This window comes from Dipodomys merriami, unplaced genomic scaffold, assembly GCF_024711535.1.
Source record: "Dipodomys merriami isolate MVZ:Mamm:240054 unplaced genomic scaffold, mDipMer1.0.p SCAF_84, whole genome shotgun sequence".
Lineage (NCBI taxonomy): Eukaryota > Metazoa > Chordata > Mammalia > Rodentia > Heteromyidae > Dipodomys > Dipodomys merriami.
In genome coordinates this window covers 4,016,391-4,036,939 of record NW_027206446.1, presented here as the reverse complement: position 1 = coordinate 4,036,939, position 20,549 = coordinate 4,016,391, and the positions used below count along the sequence as shown (strand labels likewise).

Below are 20,549 nucleotides of genomic sequence, written 5' to 3'. Positions count from 1 at the left end.
GGGGTTCAGCTTTGGGGTGCAGCTTGGGGGTGCAGCTTGGGGGTGCAGCTTGGGGTGCGGCTTTGAAGCTGGGGCAAAGGCCAGCAGGGATAAAGCCAGTGGTGCCAAGGCCGTGTCTGAAGTGACGTGGTTGACCCGAGTCTCTGCCACTCTGAGGTCTTATTACTTTTCAGGGGGACGCGGGTGGAGCTGGGACCGGGACTTGAACTCAGGGCCTGCGGCGCTGTCCCTGAGCTCTGGCCCTCCACCACGTGAGCCACGGCTCCGTGTCTGGCTTTCTGCTGGATCGTTGGAGGTAAGGGTCTCACTGACGTTCCTGCCAGGGCTGGCTTTGAACCGTGGTCCTCAGATCTCAGCCTCCGTAGGGCTGGGCCTGGCGGCCTTGTGTGAATGTATGAGCCTAAAGGTGTCTTTGTGTGTAGATGGCAGGAGCAGGAGCAGGGGGTGGGGGGAAAGGAAAGTTCTGGACCCCGTCCTCGGAGGGGAGCCCAGGCCTCTGAGCTCACCTTTAGCTTCTTTGTCGGAGAAACAAATGCTACCAGAGTTTCCCAGAGGGTCCTGGTGCTGTTTGCATGAGATAGTATCTGGAACCATGTACCTTTGGCTCTTGCTGGTCACACCTGCTTGCTTGCTTGCTTGCTTCTTGTGGCAATGTTGGGGCTTGAAACCGAGGCCTGGGTGCCATCGCTTAGCCTTGGTGCTCAAGGCTGCTGATCTGCCACTTGGTTTGTTGGTGGTTTATTAGAGATAAAATTCTCAGAACTCTCCTGCCTGGGCTGGCTTGTAACTGCAATCCTCCTGTCTCAGCCTCCGGAGGAGTTAAGATGACAGGTGTGAGTCTCTGGCCCCTGATTGCTGCTTTCTTCTTCATCTGTCTTCTCTTTTCGTTTTTTATTGGTCCTGGGGCCTGAGCTCTGGGCCTGGGCGCTGTCCCTCAGCTCTTCAGCTCAAGGCTGGCGCTCTACCCCTTGAGTCACAGCGCCACTTCTGTCTTTTTTCTGTGTCTGTGGTGCTGAGGAATCGAACCCGGGGCTTCATGCGTGCCAGGCAAACCGCTCTACCACTGAGCCACCCTCACAGTCCAATATACGTCACTCATTGACATAGCATGAAGCGTCTGGTCCCATGGAGGCCCCGCTTTCCCTCTCTGTCTCCATTGCTGTCTGATTTTGTGAGACCTGCTGTCACCACAGGGAGTCAGAGTTCCGAATGGAGTGTTGGGAGTGGGGTCCCTAAGAGGGCTTTGATGAAACTATTTATTCCATGCCCCCCCCCAGTTTTTTCTTGCTTTATAGATGGCTACCTATGGTCTCTCAATTTCCTTCCTTGTGTATTTAGTGCCTGTGTGCTCATGCATTTATGTGTTTATGAGTTTATATAGGTGTGTGTTCATTACATGCTTATGTCTGTATTTATGTATTTGTTGGGTAGTACTGGTTTTGAATTCAGGGCTTTGTGCCTGCCAGGAGCCATCTTTCTACCACTTGAACCCTGTTTCTAGTTCATTTTGTTTTTTTGCTGGTCCTAGGACTTGAACTCAGGGCCTGGGCACTGTCTCTGAGCTTTTTCACTCACAGCTGGCACTTTACCACTTGAGCCACAGCGCCGCTTCTGGTGGTACATTGGAGATAAGGGTCTTATGGAACCAGGTGCCGGTGGCTCACGCCTGTCATCCCAGCTACTCAGGAGGCTGAGATCTGAGGATCGCAGTTCAAAGCCAGCCCGGGCAGGAAAGCCTATGAGACTCTTCAATAAACCACCAGAAAACTGGAAGTGGTGCTGTGGCTCAAATGGTAGAGCACCCGCCCTGAGCTGAAGAGCTGAGGGACAGCACCCAGGCCCAGAGTTCAAGCCCCACGGCCAACAAAATAAATAACTAAATAAATAAAAAGTCTCATGGACTTTGCTGCCCTGTCTGGCTTTGAACCGCGATCCTCAGATCTCAGCCTCCTGAGTAGCTGGGATGACAGGCGTGTGCACCGGCGCTCAGCTAGAAAATACTATTTTTTACTATTAAAAAGCACGAAGATGCATTTGCACAGAACAGTCCATTATAAGATTAGAGAAAGAAGCAGGTGAGCCACACATGAGGTCTACTTGTCTCTGCCCTCTTTGGCCTCCATTGTACTCACTTTCCTGTCTCCCAGTCTCCAGTTATTAACGATGGGGCTTTTCCCACTCGCTGATGGATAATAAACAGGAAGGGAATGCAGGTGCACTAGAAAATCTGATCCACAAACAAAGATTCCCCTGGGCCCGGACGTGGTGACAGGTGACGGATGTACAAGATATTCCAACAGTGCCTAAGATAAACCCTTCACAAGATGAACTTTGGCCCTTAAGCTAGAACTTTCTGTGTGGGGAGGTGGCTGTCCCTACACCTGAGGGTTCAGGGTTTACCAGGGATGCTGGGGACACAGGTTTGTCAGCTTTTATTGAAACCTCGACCAAAGGTATTTTGGAAGCCGGGCGCTGGTGGCTCCCGCCTGTCATCCCAGCGACCCAGGAGTCTGAGATCTGAGGATCGCAGTTCAAAGCCAGCCCGGGCAGGAACGTCCATGAGACTCTGATCTCCAGAGAACCAGCAGGAATCCAGAGCACCAGCCTAAAGCAAAAACAGAAACCAAACACCAAACAACAGCAGCAGCTCAGGGACAGCACCCAGGCCCTGGGTTCAAGCCCCACAACCGAAAAAACAAACCACTCCCTGTCCACATTTTTCCTCTTGGGGCTTCTCTACGCATCACAGGTTTGCTCACATGAGCTCCTACCCAGCCTGCTGGACAGCAGACACGGGGAAATAACGCTAATGGCTGGTCCAGGACACTGCTGATTAACCAGAGATGCTAACTACCTTGCTCAGGGTTCATGCAGGAACGCAGGGGCCCCGCCCCACAGCAGAGACCTGCTGACCCCTTCACCATGCCAGGGCCATGAGTCTTCACCACACATAGCTTCCGGAACTCTCTGTCAGGAAACCGTGTGAGGAGCACATGACCCACTGCAGGTCGAACGCAGCTACGGCCAGGTACACGCTTGTTCTTCAGTTTTGGTTTCTGTTTCTCTCTTTTGATGCCCGTCCTGGGGCTTGAACTCAGGGCCTTGGCCCTGGGCTTTTGCTGCTCCAGGCTGGTGCGTGACCACTTGAGCCACAGCTCCACATATGGCTTTTTCTTTTGCTGGTTCACTGGAGTCTCAGGAGACTTTCCTGCCTGGGCTGGCCTTGAACCTCGATCCTCAGATCTCAGCCTCCTGAGGAGTGGCTGGGATTCCAGGCGTGATGGCTGGCCCCACGCCCCCCGGGTAGGAGGGGAGGGGTTCGCCCGGGCCAGGGGCCCCAGGCCTTGCCAGCTCCCGCAGTGCCCGGGGCCACCATCTCCACCCGCTTCACCTTCTTCTTCATGCCAGGCTCTTGCCACTGTTTACCCAGGATCACGTTCTACCCCGAACTCTGACACACCCAGCGTCAGGACAGGGAGGTAAAAGGCCACTTGGCCAACTTCCTGGATTGTGAAATCTGCTCATCTGTCCCATTGGGGCTCCTTGATCAGACAGAGACAGACAGACAGACACAGACAAAAACAGAGACAGAGAATGAGAGACAGAGACCGAGAGGGAAAGAGAGAGAGGAAGAGGGAAAGATGGAAATGAAAGAGACAAAGAGGAGAGAGAGAAGGAAATATTGAAACAGAGAAAGGGAGAGGGAGAAAGCCTGGGGAAGGCAAGAGAGACAGACAGACAGACAGACATACACACACACACACACACACACACACACTCACGCACAGACCCTCCAGCCTTTCCCACACTGTCTTCCTCTTGGCTTAAGTGTTTCTCTCTGCCAGAGAACAGTGTGCAAAACGCAGTCTGAGGGCTGGGAAGGTGGCTCCGTGGTAGAGCGCTCACCTCACATGCACGAGGCCCTGGGTTCAATTCCTCAGTACCACAGAAACAGAAAAAGCCAGATGTGGCACTGTGGCTCAAGTGGTAGAGTGCCAGCCTTGAGCTGAAGAGCTGAGGGACAGCACCCAGGCCCAGAGTTCAAGCCCCATGACCGACCAAAAACAACAACAACAAAAAAAAGAAATATCATCTCTGGCTTTTTAAAGGTATGAGATCTGAGGATCCCAGTTCAAAGCCAGCCCTGGATAGAAAAGTCCATGAGACTCTTATCTCCAATAAACCAGCAAAAAAGCTGAAAGTGGTGCTGTGGCTCAAGTGGTAGAGGACCAGCCTTGAGCAAAAAGAGCTCAGGGACAGCGCCCAGGCCCTGACACACACACACACACACACACACACACACACACACACACACACACACACACGTTTTAATGAAAATCAACCGTTGTGTATGCGTCTAACGACGCTGAGGAAATAAAACTATGTTCTTCTGGTCCTCACCTTACACACTGGTGCTGCTTGTGGGCCGTGCGTGTCAGCTGACTTAGATGCCCTGTCTGGAATCACCTGGCATCTCCGCAGGGCAGGTTACCACCTGTAGCTCAGGAATCCTCACAGGGAAACCCAAGTGGGAATCAGTGATTGCCAAAGACGGGCTTGAACAGGCCAAAGTTCAAGTCCCTGCCCCACAGGGCTCTGGTGGCCCCCGCCTCTAATCCCAGCTACTCGGAAGGTGGAGATCTGAGGATCAAGGTTCAAATTAACCCCGGGAGGGAAAGTCCGTGAGACTCTGATCTCCAGTGAGCTGCCCAAAAGCCGGAAATGGAGGGTAAAGATCAAAACATTTATCTTCTCTCAGAGCCTGATCTGAACAGGAGGAAAAGAGAACTGTTTTTTGCTGTTTTTCCACTCTGGCACCCGCTAAACCCTACACTCACGTGGGGTTTTTCTGGATTCTGGAAAAAAGACCGCTATTTCCTGTGTGCATTCGTTCATTCATTCATTCATTCTCTCCTCTCAATCAGATCTGTTCTATTTAATTATTTTTATTATTATTTGCCGGTCCTGGGGCTTGAACTCAGGGCCTGGGCACTGTCCCTGAGCTCTTTTGCTCAAGGCCAGCGCTCTCCCTCCCGCTTGGAGCCACAGCGTTCGAGTTTCTCTACTACTTGAAATGGCAGAGCTCTGCCCCCTTGCTGGGGAATGACCCTTCGGGCCCAGAGTGACCCCCTGGGGGTGGGGAAGGGGGTACGCAGCCGCAGTAGCTAAAACTACAGGTGCTGCTGGCCAGGGGGTGACCCCCCCCCAGCAGAGGCTGGCGGAGCAAATAGAATTGCTCTGGTGGAACAAGGCCAGATGCCATTCCTCCTTCAGTCAAGCAGAGCCTTGATCTCAGGCCTGGAGCTCTTTTTGCCCCAGGCCAGTGCTTTACCATTTTTGGGCACAACGCCACCTCCCATTTTCTGGTGGTTCACTGGAGATCAGAGTCTCACAGGGACTTTCCAGCCTGGGCTGGCTTTGAACCGTGATCCTCAGATCTCAGCCTCCTGTCTGCCTGGCCAGACAAGCAACGTTTCACAAGTAAACACAGTCCAGGAGAAAAAATACATCTATGGACATGGATGCTTTGTGGTTGGAAGAGTCTCTCCTGGAAGCACGTGCTGAGTGTGTCCCCTGTGTGGAAATGTCACGACAAGAGTTGTGCACTGATTGTATATAGAATTTTAGAACAAATGTAGCCAGGAGCCTGTGGCTCACGCCTGTCATCCCAGCTCCTCAGGGGGCTGAGATCTGAGGACCAACCCAAAGCCAACCTGGGTAAGAAAGTTGGTGATACTCTGATCTCCAATGAGCGATCAAAAAAAAAACAAACAAACAAACAAACAAAAACCGACGTAAAGCTGTGTCTCACGTGGTAGAGCGCCAGCTTTAGGGGAAGAAGTTCAGAGACAGCGCCCAGGCCCTGAGTTCAAACCCCAGGACTGGCGCACACACACACACACACACACACACACACACACACACACACACACACACACACACACACACACACACACACACACACACACACACACACACACACACACACACACACACACACACCCCACAATTTGGGACTTACTGGAGCCCTCCTGCCTCTGGGTAAAGCTGAATGACTGCAAAGTGCTTTTGGTGGTGGTGGTGGTGGTTTGCTTGGTACAAATACCTTGAGAGCAAGTTCGTTCACCGGGTGGATTTATCCCCGGGTGCCTTCTTGCTCTGCGGCTCACCTAGCTTCAACGTCATTGGGCCTCCAGGCGTAAGTCCCGCCTGGCCACCCCGCCGAGGACAAATAAAAGCCATGCCCAGACTTTGGCCCGGCAGCTCTCCCAGAAGGCCGGGAGCCTGAAGGTGGGTGTTCCCAAGTCCAGGGATGGAGGGACGGAGGGAGGGATGGACTGGACTGGACGGAGGGACGGAGCCTGGGTTTGAGTTACTGAGGGCAGGGAGTGGTTGGTTGTATCACGAGGAACAGTTCACAGGGAGGGTACTGCGTACACAGGTCTTCCCATGATTCTATTAGTGGTGGTGTGGCCTGACTCCTGGGCACAGTTCACAAAGCTGAGCTGCCTCCCTCCCTCCTTCCTTCCCTCCTTCTTTCCCTCCCTCCTTCCCTCCTTCCTTCCTTCCTTCCCTCCCTCCTTCCTTCCCTCCTTCCCTCCTTCCCTCCCTTCCTTCCTTCCTTCCTTCCCTCCTTCCCTCCCTTCCTTCCTTCCCTCCTTCCTTCCCTCCTTCCTTCTCTCCCTCCTTCCTTCTCTCCCTCCTTCCTTCCCTTCCACCTTCTTTCCTTCCTTCCCTCCCTCCTTCCCTCCCTTCCTTCCCTCCCTCCCTTCCTCCTTCCTTCCTTCCCTCCTTCTTTCCTTCCCTCCTTCCCTCCTTCCTTCCTTCCTTTCCTCCTTCCTTCCTTCCTTCCCTCCCTCCCTTCTTCCCTCCCTCCCTTCCTTCTTCCCTACTTCCTTCCTTCCCTCCTTCCCTTTTTCCCTCCCCCTCCCTCCTCCATCTCTTTTCTCCTTTTATCTCCCTCTTTCTCTTTTTCTAGTTCTCTTGTTCTCTTTATTTCTATTTCCCAGCATTCCTTTGTCCTTCTTTCTCTGTTTTTCTCCGTTTCTCCTCTATTTTTCCCTCTGTTTCTGCCTCACTATTTCTCCTTCTTTTTCTCACATGCTGCTTCGTGTTTAGTTTTTCGTGATGACTAGGGTGACGGTGGCATCAGGCAGGGGACAAGTGCATTTCTTTTGGTCCCTGTCCCCCCTTCCCTCCCTCTCTCCATCTCCCCCCGTCCCCCCCCCCCCAAGTTGTAGAGTTCATTTTCTGCACCGTGTCCCGTCGGGACCACGGCTGCATTTTTTTTTCTTGATTTCTCTCGCCTTCTGCCTCTGTGTCTTTTTTCTGTTTCTCTTTATGGCTGTGTTACTATTTCCCTCTCTATTTCTGTTTCTCTAGTTCTGTCTCCCTATTACTTTTTCTCTGTGTTTCTCTTTCTCTATTTCTACTTCCGTTTCTATTTCTTTCTATCTTTATTTCTATCTCCCTGTCTCTCTCTCTCTCTCCCCTCTCTCTCCGTTTATACTACGCTCTTAGTATCTATGACCCAAAGGGCCAAACTTGTTCGACTGGCTACTCTTGGAACACAAATAATAATTCCATCTGATAATGTCCTGGAAGGGGGATAAGAATGAAGGTGGAGGAGAGGAATTTTCAAGCGGCTTCTGTGTTGGCCTGGCTGCGCGTCTGTTTGATTCTAGCCCCCGCCAGCTCCTGGCAGAGCCGTTGCTGGGACCTTTCCCAGCTCCTGTTCTCCTGGCTCTGTGTGTGCATGCCTCTCTGTGCGTGCGTATGTGTGTGCGCTGTTCTGAGCTTTTTCGCTCACGGCTGGCACTCTACCACTCGAACCACAGCTCCACTTCTTGTGTTTCAGTGGTTCATCGGAGACAAGAGTCACATGGGCTTTCCCGCTCAGGCTGGCTTTGAACTTCTGTCCTCCTGGGTAGCTGGGATGGCAGGTGTGAGCCACCGGCCTGGTTAGTTTGCATATTAATTAGTGTGTTTATGTTATTGACCACTTGCCTTGAGCGGAGGGCACACGTGTTTCAGAGGAAGTGAGCAGCTACACCGTGTCTTCATTCTCAGAATTCACGTCAAAGAAAATGAAACGAAATAGCTTGTGTAAAAAGCGTGATACACAGACTAGAAGTAGTAGAGGAGGTGGGTCTTGTCAGGCCTGTCATCCCAGCCACTCAGGAGGCTGAGCTCTGAGGATCGCGGTTCAAGGCCAGCCTAGGCAGGAAAGTCCCTGTGAGACTCTGATCTCTTGTGAAGCCCCACGAGGTCAGAAAGTGGCATTGTGGCTCAAGTGGCGGAGAGCCAGCCTTGACTGGAGAAGCTACGGGCCACTGCCTGGGCCCTGAGTCCCAGCCCGGCCCTGCTCAGCAGTGAATGACCTGGGCCCTGAGTCCCAGCCCGGCCCTGCTCAGCAGTGAATGACCTGGGCCCTGAGTCCCAGCCCGGCCCTGCTCAGCAGTGAATGACCTGGGCCCTGAGTCCCAGCCCGGCCCTGCTCAGCAGTGAATGACCTGGGCCCTGAGTTCCAGCCTGGCCCTGCTCAGCAACGAATGACCAACGGTGACAAACATGAATAGAAACGCTGCCATGGGCCCCGTTCTGTTCCAGAACCACGCCTTGCCCCCCCCACCCTGGAAGCTTCTAGCGGATGAGTGGAGTCCCCCCCCCCCCAACACTGAGGCGATGGAGGAGAGAGGCACTGCCCGGAAGCTTCTAGAATGCAGCTTCAGCGACAAGCTGTGTGGCAAGTACTCATGGCCCATGCCAGGGCCGGGCACCGCCCCCCCGCGGGGGTTCTGGTTCTCGTGGGAAGGGCGATCGCCCTTGTGGGGTGAGGGGTCAGCCCCCACCAGACCCGCAGAGCAGAGCAGGGGCCGAGCGGGGGGGGGAGGGAGGGGGGAGGCTAATAGATGGGGAGGGGGAGAGATGGGGAGGAGGAGGGGAGGAGAGGGGAGGAAGGGGGGAAGGGGGGACTGGTGTTCTTTCACTGAATACGGTCACACCACCGCCCCACAGAGAGGAAATCTGGCAATATTCTATGTGCTAGTGAACCTCCAAAGTTGTACTTTTGTGTGTGTGTGTGCGCCTGTGTGTGTGTGTGTGTGTGCATGCACACACATGCATGTGCACACATACTTGGTCCTGGGGCTTGAACTCAGGGCCTAGGCGCTGTCCCTCAGCTCTTCAGCTCAAGGCGGGCGCTCTACCACTTGAGCCACAGCGCCACTTCAGGTTTTCTGGTAGTTCATGGGAGATGAGAGTCTCACGGACTTTCCTGCCCGGGCTGGCTTTGAACCGTGATCCTCAGATCTCAGCCTCCTGAGTGGCTAGGATTGCAGGTGTGAGCCACCAGTGCCAGGCCAGATTCTTACTATTAAAGAAAGAGAAAAGAGAGAGAAAAGAGAGGTATTAAAAGAATAGTATACTCAATTTAATTAGACATTTTATAAGTATGTTATTCATGGTTAATAAGGCCAATTCATCTTTTCAGATCTGGCTATAACTATCTATCTATCTATCTATCTATCTATCTATCTATCTATCCATGGTGCTGGGATTTGAACCCAGAACCTCAAATGCACCGAGCTTTGCCACTGAGCCACACCCTTAGCTTTTGCCTGCAGTGTGTTGAAAGATTTTATAATTTTACTACTGACCAGCAAGTCCTAGTGCAGGTATTAGTTCATTAAATGATATTGCTATGATGTTGCACACTTTTAAGATACGGGAGAAGCCCATGATGCCGCATTTCAGATCACTGTAATGGCACACAGTTTATCTTTATTTCCACAATCAACATGAAAATGATTCTGTAGCGCACAGTTCTTTCTTTCTTTCTCTCTTTTTTCTTTTTTTGTCAGTCGTGGGGCTTGAACTCTGGGCCTGGGCGCTGTCCCTCAGCGCTTCAGTTCAAGGCTAGAGCTCTATCACTTGAGCCACAGTGTCACTTCCGATTTTCTGGTGGTTTATTAAGAGTTTCACAGACTTTCCTGCCCAGGCTGGCTTTGAACGGCGATCCTCAGATCCCGGCCCACACTTCTTTCGATGTTGAACATCCTACGTGTAAAACTATCATTTCAAAGAAAGAAGGAAAGAAAGAAAAAGGAAAGAAGGAGAGAAAACAAGAAAAGAAGCAACCATGTATATTTGATGGGCTAGGAAACAGGGACCCTTAGAAATTCTGAACAAAGACACCCAGAGCCGGGAAGGTGGATCAGTGGTAGAGCGCTCGCCTAGCACGCAGGAAGCCCTGGGTTCGATTCCTCAGTACCACATGCACAGAAAAAGCCAGAAGTGGCGCTGTGGCTCAAGTGGTAGAGCGCCAGCCTTGAGCAAAAAAGTTCAGGGACAGTGCACAGGCCCTGAATTCAAGCCCTAGTACTAGTGCATGCATGTGTGCGTGCATACACACACACACACACACACACACACACACACACACACACACACACTGAAGAAGAAAGAGGAGGAGGAATACAAAGCCAGTGGCGATGCTGTGTTGGTGTCTGCTGCTCTGCAGATGGGTCGCGGGGGGCTCTGACCTCCGTCCCCTCCTGCCTCCCGCCCGCAGTGGTCCGGGAGGGGCAGTACGAGGTCATTGTGGTCCCCACGCTCCTGGTGGGCCTCTTCCTCCTCCTCCTGGCCGTCATCCTGTGGCTTTTCATCCGAGGACAGAGATTCCAGCGGCAGCGCCCCCGACGTGGAGGTGAATGAACCCCCAACCTTGGGGCCCAGCAGGGGCTCGGGGAGGAGGGTGGGTGGGAGGAAAATCGTGGACTAAGATTCAGCGAGGGACATGTCCATAGTGGACGCTTGTGTCTGATGACAAGAATGGGCCCCCGGGACCTCCCTCAGTCCTATTCGTTCTTTTCTTGGGAGGGGGAAGGGGGAGGTGGGTCAGGATCTTGAACTCAGAGCCTCACGCCCCCATTTAGCTTTTTCCACTCAAGCCTGGCGCTTCACCACCTGAGCCACAGCGCCACTTCCTGATGTTTGGTGGTCATTAAAGACAAGCGTCTCATGCACAGACTTTCCTGCCCGGGCTGGCCTTGAACGGCGATCCTCCAGTCTCAGTCTCCCGAGGAGCTGGGGTGACAGGCGGGAGCCGCCGGGGCTGGTCTTTAGAGAGAATGTAATTGTGGCTCTCCTTTCCTGGCCCGACGGCATCTCTCTCTCTCCTAGGAGATGCTCAGGTCGCCCCCTCCAGGGGTCTGGAACCGGCAGGGCAGCGAGGAGACGTATCGGTGGCACTGGAGGAGAGGACGGTGGACGCTTTCCTGGCAGCCGTGGCGCCGTCCCTGGCCGAGCTGCAGCTGCCCCGGGCTCAGCTGTCCCAGGCCCTGGAGCAGATCTACAGGGGCACCTGGGGCTCCATCTTTCGAACCCAGATGAACCCCGGGGATCCCGCAAAATCCAAGAGTGTGGTCCTCAAGACATTAAGAGGTACAGCAAGAGCTGTTCTCCGGGAAGAAGTGTGTCCGCCGGGCGCTGTGGCGCACGCCGGTCATCCCAGCTCCCCAGGAGGCTGGGATCTGAGGATCGAGGTTCAAAGCCAGCCTGGGGAGGAAAGTCCCTGAGACTCTCATCTCCCACGAACCACCACAAAACCGGACATGGAGCTGTGGCTCAAGCGGTAGAGCGCCAGCCTTGAAAGTCTCACGGACTTTCCTGCCCGGGCTGGCTTTGAACCACGATCCTTAGATCTCAGCCTCTTGGGGGAGCCGGGATGACGGTCATGCACAACCAGCACCCAGCCTGGAAGTTGTTTCTTAGTCCTTGAGTCCGTTTCAGCCGCTGTCTGTCCCTCCCCTCCGCCCCTTGCAGCAGCAGCAGGGCTGCAGGACGTGCAGGATTTCATAGGACAGATCCGCTTCTATCAGCACCTGGGGAGACACAAGAACCTGGTGCGGATGGAAGGGTGCTGTGCCGAGTGCCTGCCGCTGTACATGGTGCTGGAGGACGTGGCCCCGGGGGACCTGCTCACCCTTCTCTGGACCTGTCGCCGGGTAGGCGGTGAAAAGCGGGCTGCCCGGGAGGGGAACATGCCGCTCGGGCCAGAGGCCTGTCACCTGCCCACCAGCCTTGCAAATGCAAGCTACAGAGACCGTAGAACAACGTACTGGAGCCGGGTGCCGTGGCTCACGCCAGTCAGCCCAGCTCCTCAGGAGGCTGAGATCCGAGGATCACGGTTCAAAGCCAGCCCGGGCAGGAGAGTCCGTGAGACTCTGATCATCAATGAACCAGCAAAAAAAAAGCCAGAGCTCTGGCTCAAGTGGTAGAGCCCTAGCCTTGAGCAAAAATAAAAATAAGCCACAGCGCCCAGGCCCTGAGATCAAGCCCCAGGACCGGCAAAATATATACATATATATATATATATTAAAAATTAAAATGTATGGCCGAGTGCCGGTGGCTCACACCTGTCATCCTAGCTACTCAGGAGGCTGAGAGCTGAGGATCGCGGTTCAAAGCCAGCCCGGGCAGGAAAGTCCGTGAGACTCTGATCTCCAATAAACCACCAGAAAACCAGAAGTGACGCTGTGGCTCAGGTGGTAGAGCGCCAGCCTTGAGCTGAAGAGCTGAGGGACAGTGCCCAGGCCCCAAGTTCAAGCCCCACCACTGACATAAATAAATAAATACTAAAATGTTGAGGATGGGCTTTGTCATCCACGCCATCATCCCAGACACTCAGGAGGCTGAGAATGTGTCATGAATATATTCGATTTATAAACCCTGTGGCAGAGACACCTGGAAACACTCCTTTGCTCTTGTCTCCGTCTCTGTAGGATGTGATGAGCGTGGATGGGCTCCTGTATGATCTCACCGAGAAGCAAATATATCACATCGGAAAACAGGTCCTTTTGGCTTTGGTAAGAACAGACCGAACAAAGCAGATGGTGTGCGCCGGGCGCCGGTGCGCACACCTGCCATCCCAGCTCCCCGGGAGGCTGAACACCGAGGATCACAGTGTGAAACCAATCCGGGCAGGAAAGTCCAGGAGACTCTGATTTCCCCGGAACCACCAAAAAGCCAGAAGTGGAGGGGTGGGCCTCAAGAGGTAGAGCGTAAGCCTTGAACAGAAAAAGTGAAGGGAGAGCAGCAGGCCCTGGGTTCAAATCCCGGTAGTGGCACCGAATAAATACATACAAAAATAGGTAAATAGATCAGTGAAATGTCCGATCCCGTGGTGTGCTCTGGACGTGATGAGTCATTATTAAGGCGACTTTGTTTAGAGAAGAAGAGATTCCCTGGTCATCCTTAAGATGGTTTTGATGTGATGATATGATGATGATGATGATGATGATGATGATGATGATGAGGATGATGGTGATGATGGTGATGATGGTGATGATGGTGGTGATGATGATGATGATGATGATGATGATGGTGATGATGATGATGATGGTGATGATGATGATGATGATGATGATGGTGGTGATGATGATGATGATGATGATGATGGTGATGGTGATGATGATGATGGTGATGATGATGGTGATGATGATGGTGGTGATGATGATGATGATGATGATGATGATGATGGTGATGATGATGGTGATGATGATGATGGTGATGATGGTGGTGGTGGTGATGATGATGATGATGGTGGTGGTGATGGTGATGATGATGATGATGATGATGATGATGATGGTGATGATGATGATGGTGATGATGATGGTGATGGTGATGATGATGATGATGATGATGGTGATGATGATGATGGTGATGATGATGGTGATGATGGTGATGATGATGATGGTGATGATGATGATGGTGATGATAATGATGATGATGATGATGGTGATGATGATGATGATGGTGATGATGATGATGATGGTGATGATGGTGCTGATGGTGATGATGATGATGGTGGTGGTGGTGGTGATGATGATGATGATGATGGTGGTGGTGGTGATGGTGATGATGATGATGATGGTGATGATGATGATGATGATGATGATGGTGATGATGATGGTGATGGTGATGGTGGTGGTGATGATGATGATGATTATGATGATGGTTGTCAGTTGTGGGGCTTGACTCAAGGTCCCAGTACTTTCCTGAGCTCTTGTGCTCAAGGCTGGCGCTCTACCATGTTGAGCCACAGCGCCACTTCTGGTTTTCTAAGTGGTTCATTGGAGATCAGAGTCTCACGGACTTTCCTGTCTGGGATGGCTTTGAACCGCGATCCTCAGACCTCAGCCTCCTGAGTAGCCTGGAGCCACCTGCTCCCATTGGGCTCCAATTCTTTTTGATCTCCTGCTCACAGGAATTCCTCCAGGAGAAAGGCATCTTCCACGGTGATGTGGCAGCCAGAAACGTCCTGATCCAAAGTGATCTGACCGCCAAGCTGTGTGGCCTGGGCCTGGCGTACGAAATCCACACGCGGGGGGCCGTCTCTCCCGCCCGACACATCCCCTCCAAGTGGCTGGCCCCCGAGCGGCTGCTCCTGAAGCCTGCCGACATCAGAGGAGACATGTACGGTTTGGCCTCTGCCCGCTGGGTCCCTCCTAGCTGAATACTCTCAGGCTAATTAGGTCTATGCATACGAGCTCCATTGGAAGTCAGATACTCAAGCCGTAATGACCTGGGACCAACAGCAGGCACTGGTGCCTCACACCTGTAATCCCAGCTCCTCGGGAGGTTGAAAACCAGGGGGTATTGACTTGAAGCGGGAGAGGCCAGGAAAGTCCAAGAGACTCCGGCTTCAAAACAAGCAGCAAAAAGCTGGACTTGGAAGCGTGGCTCAAGCGGTTGAGCGCCAGCCTAGCCAGCAAGCATCAAGGTCGGTGTTCCAATCCCAAACGGCTTTTAAAGAGAATGTGAGCAACTGCTCTGGGCAGGGGGCTCCGTGGTAGAGCGCTTGCCTTGCACGCATGAGGCCCTGGGTTCGATTCCTCAGCACCCCGTAAGCAGAAAAAAGCCAGAAGTGGGGTGTCTTTCCCAGGCTGGGCTGGGGAGGCCGGGGCAGAGATGGAGCCACGCTCTGCTTGCTTTGCAGCTGGGCCTTCGGGATTCTGCTCTATGAGATGGTGACACTGGGTAAGGACTGGGTGAGGACTGGGGGGCTGGGGGGGGAGCAGGGTGGAGACAGAGGAGCCTGTGTGTGCACGGGCACACGTGATTACTGGAGGGAGGGGTGGGTGATGGCTGGAGCAGCAGCGGCGGCTCGGGAGGCTGAGATCTGAGGGTCGTGGTTCAAGGCCAGCCCGGGAAACAGAGCCCCTGAGACTTTTTTTTAACCACTGAAAAGCCTCCGATAGAGGTTTGGCTCACGTGGTCACGCTCCCAGGCCTCAAGTGAGCGTGAGGTCCTGAGTTCAAGCCCCAGTACCATACACACAAGAAGTGTTTCCGCTCGGGCCCAGCGTGGAGGCTGAGCCTGACCCCCAGGCTTCTTAAAGCCAGGCTCCCCCCTCTCTCCCCCTCTCCCTCCTCCCCGTCCTTCTCTTCCCTTCCTTCCGCGCTCTTCCTCTTCCTTTTCCCTGACCAGTGCAATGGGTGTTTGAAAACTGAGGGGTAACCCCCAGGAGACCCGAAGACATTTTCTTTAGACTGTTTTTTTCTTTTGGTACCCGGGGCTTGAACTCAGGGCCCGGGCGCTGCCCCTGAGCTTTTCACTCGAGCCTGGTGCTCTACCAGCGGAACCACAGCTGCCCTTCGCGCTTTGTGCTGGCTCGTTGGACATCGAGGTCTCCCAGACCTTCCTGCCCACGCTGGCTTTGAACCGAGGTCCTCGGATCTTGGCCTGCGGAGCGGCTGGGATGGCAGCTGTGCAGGGGAGCCGTGGGCTGCGTCTTCCTCGCTTTCCTTGCGTTGTTACCTCGCTTTCCTGCTTGGATTCTCTCCCAAGCTGGCCATTCTCCTAACATCATCCTGACATCATCTCCCCCACACCCCAGCCCCACTGCCCCCCCTGCCCCCCCTGCCCCTCTTCTCCAGCGGTTCCCGTCCGGCCTCACTTGGTCAGCGGGGCTCAGCAGCCCTGCCCGGCCTCCAGCCCGCCAGCGGGAGCGTGCTGTCTGCCCACCCTCCCTCTCTCATCTCGTTCTGTCCATCTGTCAGGGGCCCCGCCGTACCCGGAAGTCCCTCCCACCAGCATCCTGCAGCATCTTCAGCGGAGGAGGATCATGAAGAAGCCCAGCAGCTGCTCCCATACCATGTGAGTGGCGTTCATACCGGCCAGCTCGGCTCTAGTCCCAAAGCTTTCCCTCTCCTTCACTATCGCTCACCTCCTTCCTCCTCCTCCCCCTCCTCCCCTGCTCCCCCTCCTCCCCTCCTTCCCTTCTCCTCCTCCTCCTCCCTCCCCTCCTCCTCCTCTTCCTCCCCCTCCTCCATCTCCTCCCCCTCCTCCTCATCCTCCATCTCCTCCCCCTCCTCCTCCTCCTCATCCTCCATCTCCTCCCCCTCCTCCATCTTCTCCGCCTCCTCCCCCTCCCCCTCCTTCCCCTCCTCCTCCCCCTCCCCCTCCTCCTCCTTCCCCTCTCCCTCCCCTTCCTCCCCCTCCCCCTCCCCCTCTTCCTCCTCCTCCTCCCCTTCCCCTCCTCCCCTCCTCTCCCTCCCCCTCCTCCTCCTCCTCCCCCTCCTCCATCTCCTCCTCCTCCCCTCCTCTCCCTCCCCCTCTCCCTCCCCCTCTTCCTCCCCCTCCTCCTCCCCCTCTTCTTCCCCCTCCCCCTCCTCCTCCCCTCCTCTCCCTCCCCCTCCTCCTCCAGTAGTTGTACATGTCAGTTTATGAGCACAACACATCTTGATCCAGGTCCCCCGTTCCATCTTTCCCCCCCAGTGGGGTACAGATGCTTCTTAGTTGTTCTAAGGTGCTAATTGCAGGCTTGGCTTCAAGGCCTGAGTAAGATGCTCAATCATGTGCCGTGTTTGCATATCTTATCGTACCTGCATGCGTCCCCACACACGCTGCCCAGATCACCATTAAGAGCTGTGGTAGGAATCTAATGTTTTGTGTGTGTGTGTGTGTGTGTGTGTGTGTGTGTGTGTGTGTGTGTGTGCGTGCACGCGTGTGTGCACGCACCAGTCCTGAACTCAGGGCCTAGGCACGCTCCATGAGCTTTTGTGCTCCGCCGCTTGATCCACAGCTCTACTTCTGGCTTTTTCATAGTTGATTAGAGGTAAGAGGCTCACAGACTTTCTATCCAGGCTGGCTTTGAACTGTGATCCTCAGAGTCCATCTTCCCGAATAGCTGGGATTAGAGGCGTGAGCCTCTAGCGTCGGGCTTCACGGTGTCATTCTTATGTGAAGATGTTGGAATGAAGACACTTGGTTTTAGGAGGAGGAAAAGGTGTATCAGCCACTAGAAATAATAAAAAGACGGACCGAGCAAAGACAGGATTAAAGAATTGCGAAGTATCATTTACTTATGTAGGTTTTGTTCTTATTTAGCTGATTGGGATCCGGGGGTGCCCAGTCCCGCTGATGATCCCAGCTACTCCAGTGGGTGGGATATGAGGATCAAGGTTCAAAGCCAGCCCTGGGCCCAAAAGTGAGTCTTTGCTCCAGTGAACCAGCAAAAAGCTGGAGTGGGGCTGTGGCTGACGTGGTGGAACTCCAGCCTTGATTGCGAAGCCGAGCGGGAGCTAAGGCCGTGCATCCACGTCCCGGTGCGGGACACACTCACACTCACACTCACAGGGTGGCTGTGTCTCCTGCCCTGCCCAGGTACAACCTCATGAAGCGGTGCTGGCGCTGGAGCCCGGCTGGCCGGCCGCTGCCCCACGAGCTGTGCGTGCAGCTGGAGGCGGCCGCCAGGACGGCCGATGACCAGCGCGTCCTGCAGGTGCCGGAGCTGGTGCTGCCCGAGCTGTACGCGGCCGTGGCCGGCGTCCGGCTGGACAGCCTGGCCTACACCTACAGCGTCCTCTGAGCCTCGTGTGTGTGTGTGTGTGTGTGTGTGTGTGTGTGTGTGTGTGTGTGTGTGTGTGTGTGTGTGAGGGGGGTGCCCTGTCCAGGGGGACCCGGCGCGCCTCCTACACACCTCAGAGCAGCACCCGCCGCCAGCCCAGCTCCCCCGCAGCCCCGGGCCTGGAGGGCCAGCGCAGCGGTGCCGCAGGCCTGTCACCCTGGCGACTCAGCGGGCCGAGCTCTGACCATGGCGGCTCACAGCCGGCCCGGGAGGGACATCGCCAGGAGGCTCCGCAAGGCAGTGCGGCACCCACAAAGCCAGAGGCCGCTCGAGTGGGGCGTGCTAGCCTTGAGCAGAAAAGGCTCAGGGACAGTTCTCCAGGCCCTGAGTTCAAACCCCGGGGTTGGCACGCGCACACACACGCACGCACACACACATGCACACACACGCACATGCACACACGCACACGCACATGCACACACGCACATGCACACACGCACACACATGCACACACACACGCAAATGCACACACGCACACACACGCACACACATCTGCCATGCTTGTTGGGGCCTGGCAGATTAGTTTACTCCTGGACAATGCTTTTTTTTTCCCTCCTCTTCTTCCTCCTCTTATTTTTTATTGTGAAAATACTATGCAGAGGGGTTACAATTACATGGGCAAGATAATGAGTACATTTCTTATCAAGCATTGCAGCCTCCTCCTTTGTTTCCCCTTCACATCCCTTCCAAGCCTCCCCCCCCAAAGTCGTAAAGTTTGTTTTCTACATAACAACTTGTACGTCTCATTGTTGCAATGGATCCACCTGTATCCCTATTTAAATGTTTTGTTTTAATTATACCAACATCAAATACAGTAAAAGCAGGGGTTATACCATGGGGGAGGGACATACAAAGCAACAAAGAAATCATCTTATAAATGCATTAGAAACAATCGCATGAAAGAAAAAATCATTTGAATACATATCTTAGGTTCATTTCCCTAACATCACCGTATCTGACCTTTTCTGCTTGACTCAGACATATACTACACTATTACTAAGAAATGGAAATGGATTGAAGGGAAGACATGGTGAGAAAGGAAGTTCAAGGTTTGCTAAGAAGCACAGGTGCAGACCAGAACTCCCAGGGTGGCCATGTCTGCAGACAGGGCATAATACATCCTTCAGTCCTGGTGGAGTAAAAAGGCTGAAGGAAAACTTCAGAGTCTCACCTTGGGTAGGTAAGAGAATGAGGCCGGGCGCCGGGGGCTCACGCCTGATATCCTAGCCGCTCAGGAGGCTGAGATCTGAGGATCGCAGCTCGTGAGACTCAAATCCCCAATGAGCTAGCAACAGGCCAGAGCTGGCGGTGCTGGCCGAGTGGTGGAGCGCTAGCCTTGAGCCTAAAAAGCTCAGGGACGGCTCCGAGTTCAAGCCCCAGGCCTGGCACGGGTAACTTCTTGCGTTCTCCACACGTGAGCTGCACTTCTATTTAGGCTGCTCTCTGGCTAGAGAGCTTTTTTTTTTTTTTTTTTTTTTTTTTTTTTTTTTTTTTTATCATCGTGTGGGACACAGACCAAGTTGACTAAGAGCCAACTCAAATACCACCTCCCATCGCGAACTTCCTCCACTAGCTCTGTGCTGACCAGTTCCAGGTTCCATGGGTAATAAAGGGCCTTTCCTCCTCTTTTACGGTACACCTGGAGGGTGTGTATATAGATATGTGGGGGGGGGGGTGTTTTACACACACAGGTTCCTCTTTAAAGTGGTGGCTCTGTGTGCGGCCTGCTGGCCTCCCCCGCTGGTCCACCGCTGGTCCCCCTGCTGGTCCCCCTGCTGGTCTCCCTGCTGGTCTCCCTGCTGGTCTCCCTGCTGGTCTCACCTGCTGGTCCCCCTGCTGGTCCACCGCTGGTCCCCCTGCTGGTCCCCCTGCTGGTCTCCCTGCTGGTCTCACCTGCTGGTCCCCCTGCTGGTCCACCCACTGGTCCCCCTGCTGGTCCCCCTGCTGGTCCCCCTGCTGGTCCCCCTGCTGGTCTCACCTGCTGGTCCCCTGCTGGTCCCCCTGCTGGTCTCACCTGCTGGTCCACCCACTGGTCCCCCTGCTGGTCCCCCTGCTGGTCCCCCTGCTGGTCCCCTGCTGGTCTCACCTGCTGGTCCCCCTGCTGGTCTCACCTGCTGGTCTCACCTGCTGGTCCCCCTGCTGGTCTCACCTGCTGGTCTCACCTGCTGGTCCCCCTGCTGGTCTCACCTGCTCTCCTCCATCTCGAGCTGTTTCTCCGGATGAAGCCAAGCCGGGCGCTGTGGGTCCCTCCTGTCACCCCGGCCTCCCGAGGGGAGGGGGGAGAGGGGGAAGGGGAGGGGGGAGGGGAGGAGGGGGCGGGAGAGAGAGGAGGGGGGGAGGCTGATAAAGGGAGTGATCACCACCTGCCAATCCTTCGAAACCCACAGAGCGCCACGCCCACACTGCCAGTTGCCAGGACAACCTGGGGCGGGACTAAGAAACACCCGCCAATCCTCCTGAGTCCGTCTGAAGGCCACGCCCACAGCGCGTATTGCCAGGACAACCCGGGGGCGGGACTAAAGCCCGTCCGCCAATCCTCCTCAGTCCGTCTGAAGGCCACGCCCACACCGTCAGTTGCCAGGACAACCCGGGGGCGGGACTAAAGCCCGCCCGCCAATCCTCCTGAGTCCGTCTC

The 20,549-nt window shown here is 54.6% G+C and overlaps 1 protein-coding gene and 1 long non-coding RNA gene across 6 annotated transcripts in view; one reads left to right on the top strand and one right to left on the bottom strand.

Annotated features, from left to right (window-relative positions):
- Positions 1-20,481, top strand: part of Styk1 (serine/threonine/tyrosine kinase 1) — a 20,720-nt gene extending 239 nt beyond the window's left edge. Inside the window, exons 1-11 of one of the 4 annotated variants that reach the window (XM_070011765.1) lie at positions 292-295; positions 6,198-6,291; positions 8,611-8,746; positions 10,574-10,708; positions 11,185-11,445; positions 11,827-12,008; positions 12,786-12,869; positions 14,270-14,478; positions 15,002-15,042; positions 16,065-16,161; positions 17,671-18,647. In XM_070011765.1, the coding sequence (XP_069867866.1) occupies positions 8,686-8,746; positions 10,574-10,708; positions 11,185-11,445; positions 11,827-12,008; positions 12,786-12,869; positions 14,270-14,478; positions 15,002-15,042; positions 16,065-16,161; positions 17,671-17,875 (1,275 nt within the window). In that variant the 5' untranslated portion in view covers positions 292-295; positions 6,198-6,291; positions 8,611-8,685 and the 3' untranslated portion in view covers positions 17,876-18,647. Of the gene's footprint in view, positions 1-173; positions 296-6,044; positions 6,292-8,610; positions 8,747-10,573; positions 10,709-11,184; positions 11,446-11,826; positions 12,009-12,785; positions 12,870-14,269; positions 14,479-15,001; positions 15,043-16,064; positions 16,162-17,670; positions 18,648-20,301 lie in introns of those variants that run through there. The other 3 variants (XM_070011764.1, XM_070011766.1, XM_070011767.1) reach the window with 3 other exon arrangements.
- LOC138820109 (uncharacterized) lies at positions 2,416-6,139 on the bottom strand. 2 transcript variants are annotated; one of them, XR_011369728.1, is made up of 3 exons: positions 6,023-6,139; positions 4,402-4,511; positions 2,416-2,605 (listed from the first exon to the last, which is right to left on the bottom strand). It is a non-coding gene; the product is annotated as an uncharacterized lncRNA (long non-coding RNA). The 2 variants fall into 2 exon arrangements; XR_011369727.1 differs by lacking the exon at positions 6,023-6,139 and having other exon boundaries at positions 4,402-4,737.
- Positions 20,482-20,549: the final 68 nt, after the last annotated feature.